General features: G+C 43.7%; 1 protein-coding gene across 1 annotated transcript; it reads right to left on the bottom strand.

Annotated features, from left to right (window-relative positions):
* Nucleotides 1–594: 594 nt before the first annotated feature.
* On the bottom strand, nucleotides 595–3,330 carry SARC_08098 (hypothetical protein; the record flags this gene model as incomplete). Its single annotated transcript, XM_014297939.1, has 4 exons — nucleotides 2,336–3,330; nucleotides 1,292–1,401; nucleotides 889–1,102; nucleotides 595–680 (listed from the first exon to the last, which is right to left on the bottom strand). Coding segments are annotated over exons 1-4 (1,396 nt in total), but the record flags the coding sequence as incomplete, so codon positions are not given.
* Between the last annotated feature and the right edge of the window lie 253 nt (nucleotides 3,331–3,583).

Below are 3,583 nucleotides of genomic sequence, written 5' to 3'. Positions count from 1 at the left end.
AACCGTCACCCTTATGCATAGTTTTTGTACAGCGGCGTAATAAGTGTACAAGTTCTAAACAACATCGCTATATTTTGCTGTACGGCACGTTGATCACACATTAAATAATAATTTCATATACACAGTCCGCATTATTATCACCACAGGAGTATAACTCCACACTCACACTCTCGATTGACGAATCCATAACCGGACTCATGGGAAACACACCTCAAGCATGCAGTTCGCCCAACGAATCTTGACTTGGCCTCGGTATATGAGTGTGTCAGCCAGCCATCTCTTCTGCTCTAGTGGATCGTCAGATATATCCTCCGCAAATAAGCCTGAGGAGAGATGATGGTTATATGGATGTGAGTTATAGGTTAGGTTTCGAACCAAAATGCAGTAACTGAGGCGAACTTGAAAGAACAGTGGTAGCCCGGGGATAAACAACATACTAACGAACGAATGATACACAATGACGAGAAATTTAGAATTAAATACTATATGCGCGCCGATTTAGTTTCCGCTCATACGTGATTGTCTTTGCGACTGAAAGAATACGATGCTAAAGTTGATTTAAAACTGCATATTAAGTTGCAGCATATCACATACGCTGTCCCACGCCCAGACTTGGTGAGAAGAACGAGAGTGTAGATGCTAGGGCCTTTTTAAATCTCGTATTTGCAAGTGGATCAGCCCTGTACAGTAGGCAATGAAAAGTCGACCATAGAAGAAAATCAGCGAAAAAGGAATGATATCATCAAATTGCGACCGTCTTTTCAATCACAAAAAACGCCTCTGCCACACTCCTGCGTCGCCCAGGCTAGCTCAGCAGTATGCACCATAGGCTAATCGGGTGCTGAAGTGGATCAATCGGAACTTCCTACACATGTATGGCTAACAAACCTCAGCATCGGAGACGTCAGAATCAAACCGTTGAATACACTGGGGTACTTTCTTGCGGCTGTGATTAATATACAAGCGCCCATGCCGTGCCCCCAACCAAACAAGGGCAAGCCCGCATGATGCTCTTTGACCGTGTACACATGCTTGAGCACGTCGGCCACAAAGGTCTTGTACAGGTACATATCGGCTCTTTGCCCAGCACTGTGTCCGTGACCTGCATCGCAGCCCAAAAGTAGTCCAGTTTTTGTATATTTAGGTTCTGCGTTTCTGGATGACGTTTGATAATTGTCCCGGCATATCGAGGCATACAACATGAACGATAGTTCTTAGTTCACTGAGAGAGAAGTACAAACACGTGTGTATAATAAAATGTGACTACGCAGTGATGACCCCAGTTACGTACCTTCATGATCTTGAGAGAATACCAAAGTGCCCTGCTTCAAGAATCCTCCAATCACTTGCTCATAGCGTTCACAGTGAGATGAGTGATCGTGGCAGATGAAAAGTAGCGACCTGTAATGATATCCATCTGAATAAGTGATTCAATCCTTTCGGAAAACTTGAAAAAAGTATTGTACAATCTTCACTCAAAGACGACATTTTTTTCATGAAGGCAATATACATGACGTTGGTGCTCGATAAAAATTGTGAATTCTGCAGAGCTTCGTGTGTGCCTACGCGATGTTGATTTTCGGCTCAAATCTAATACAAACGAAGTGCACAATGTTAGCACATAGCTGAACCGATCAAACGCAAAGTACGCGACAAGACATCCACTCTTAAGCCAAATCCATCACATGCCCAAAACTTGGCTGAAAATCATCGCAAACACATCAGGATCAAATCACGAGACTGAACATACCTTCAGAGTACAAGCTGTGTCTTAAGCAGGATGAACTTAACATTAAATTCAAAATAATCTTGCTTGCATAGTATCGGATCACACTACCATATCGCAACACATAAGTACGACATACTGTGCCTAGGTGCGTGTGCAATTATATTCTGAAAAACAGGATTGAATAGATTCACGACGATGCGACGTGTGAGACACCGAGATGTGTGTTATCAATCCCACGCTTGCAATTGGAATGAGAGGTCGATTGCAGTTTAGCTTACTCAGACGAATTACAAACCAAACGTATCATGCACAGGAGCTGTGTAGCGCACGATAGCACAGAATACTGGTGTTACTTAAAAAGTAAATATAGAACGCATGTCACTATGGACATGCGCATGCCAGCAGGATGGGCGAATAGTGGAATCAATATATATGAGGCTGGCTTACTTGGCCATTTGCTGTCACATACATATATCGCGACTCTACCGGGCCATTCGGAAGCTAACACTATGTTATAATTACTACAAGCACCTACATGGCTACGAATAAGAAGTGTTTCACTAGGATCGTCCAAGCAAAAGTCTGAAAATTCGCGCAGAAACATACCTAATTTCTACATCTCTGGGCTCCCAGCGCCTCAGGTAAATGGGCTCCTTCGAGAGAGTGCTCCTCATTGTGCCTTCAAACACTCGGCCGCAGTAGTCAGTCATGTGCGCAGGTATTTCTGCAGCATTGTTATAGCCTTCGTGCACATACATCTGCTCCGCCTCTTCCTCGCCGATTACTCTATTTGCATCATCATCACCTACCGGCACTGTGTCTGCGCTCTCCGTTTCAGATCCGGCTACAGAGGACATCTCCGGAGATTGTGCGGATTCAGATATCTGAACATTCTCGCTTGTGCGCTGTGATTCGCTAGTTAACTCATCGGTGGGTGTTGCTGCACCTTTGAGATCGGCCACTTCGTTGGCACCTTCTTCGGCCACTTCTTTATTTTCTGAGGTGTTGTTGCTGCTCTCCATAGGTTTACTGATTGGTTTGGCTGCCCTCTGCCACCACCACTTGAACTTGAAGCGTTCAGCATCTTCGAGTGGCTCTCCTTCGCCCTTCTTAACCTCTTGCTCAATAACGGATGATTCCTCAATCGCATCCCCACTTGCAATGTGTGGTACGTTATCAGATGTACAACTTTCTGAATCTGCAATTTTAGACCCTGTATCCTTTTTCTCGGAAGGGGGTAGCTCTGTCAAAGGCTTGCGTGTAATAGGCGACTCGAGTGTGTCGGCCTTTTCTACTTGTTTATTGTTGTCAGATGTGTCTCTTTGCCAAAACCATTTGAAACCGGTAGCACTAGATTTTGTCCGCGCTGGAGGCTCCGTCGACTGTATTACATTGTCCATAACAGTATCGATCGTAATATCATCATTTGCACCCACGCTAGCTTTTTGATCGAACGTTTGTGGCGCATTGTCTCCATTTTTCTGTGACAACACGTTGTCTGACATATGAGTTCGCTCACTACCATCGTTCGAGATAGTTTTGGGGCTATCGTCTTCAACCACACCAATTTCGGCGGTTTTCGTTGCATCCATCCTCCACTTCTGATACTGCTATCTACTGCTGATATAGAACGTACATATCAGCGACACAACTTCAAAGCTTATGTAAATAGAATGATAGCCAAAATAAAACAGTAACACATACATCCGATAAAAGAGGTAAACAAACAAAACTGAGAATTTCTCAAATAACTTTTTTTCTCGTAAATAGGCTATTCAATCACAACAGACAGAAGCATGAAATAAAAACTACCTTCTAATATAGAGACTGTGAATAAATACACACGCATATATA

Source organism: Sphaeroforma arctica (assembly GCF_001186125.1).
Source record: "Sphaeroforma arctica JP610 unplaced genomic scaffold supercont1.696, whole genome shotgun sequence".
Lineage (NCBI taxonomy): Eukaryota > Ichthyosporea > Ichthyophonida > Sphaeroforma > Sphaeroforma arctica.
This window is presented reverse-complemented; position numbering and strand designations above follow the sequence as displayed.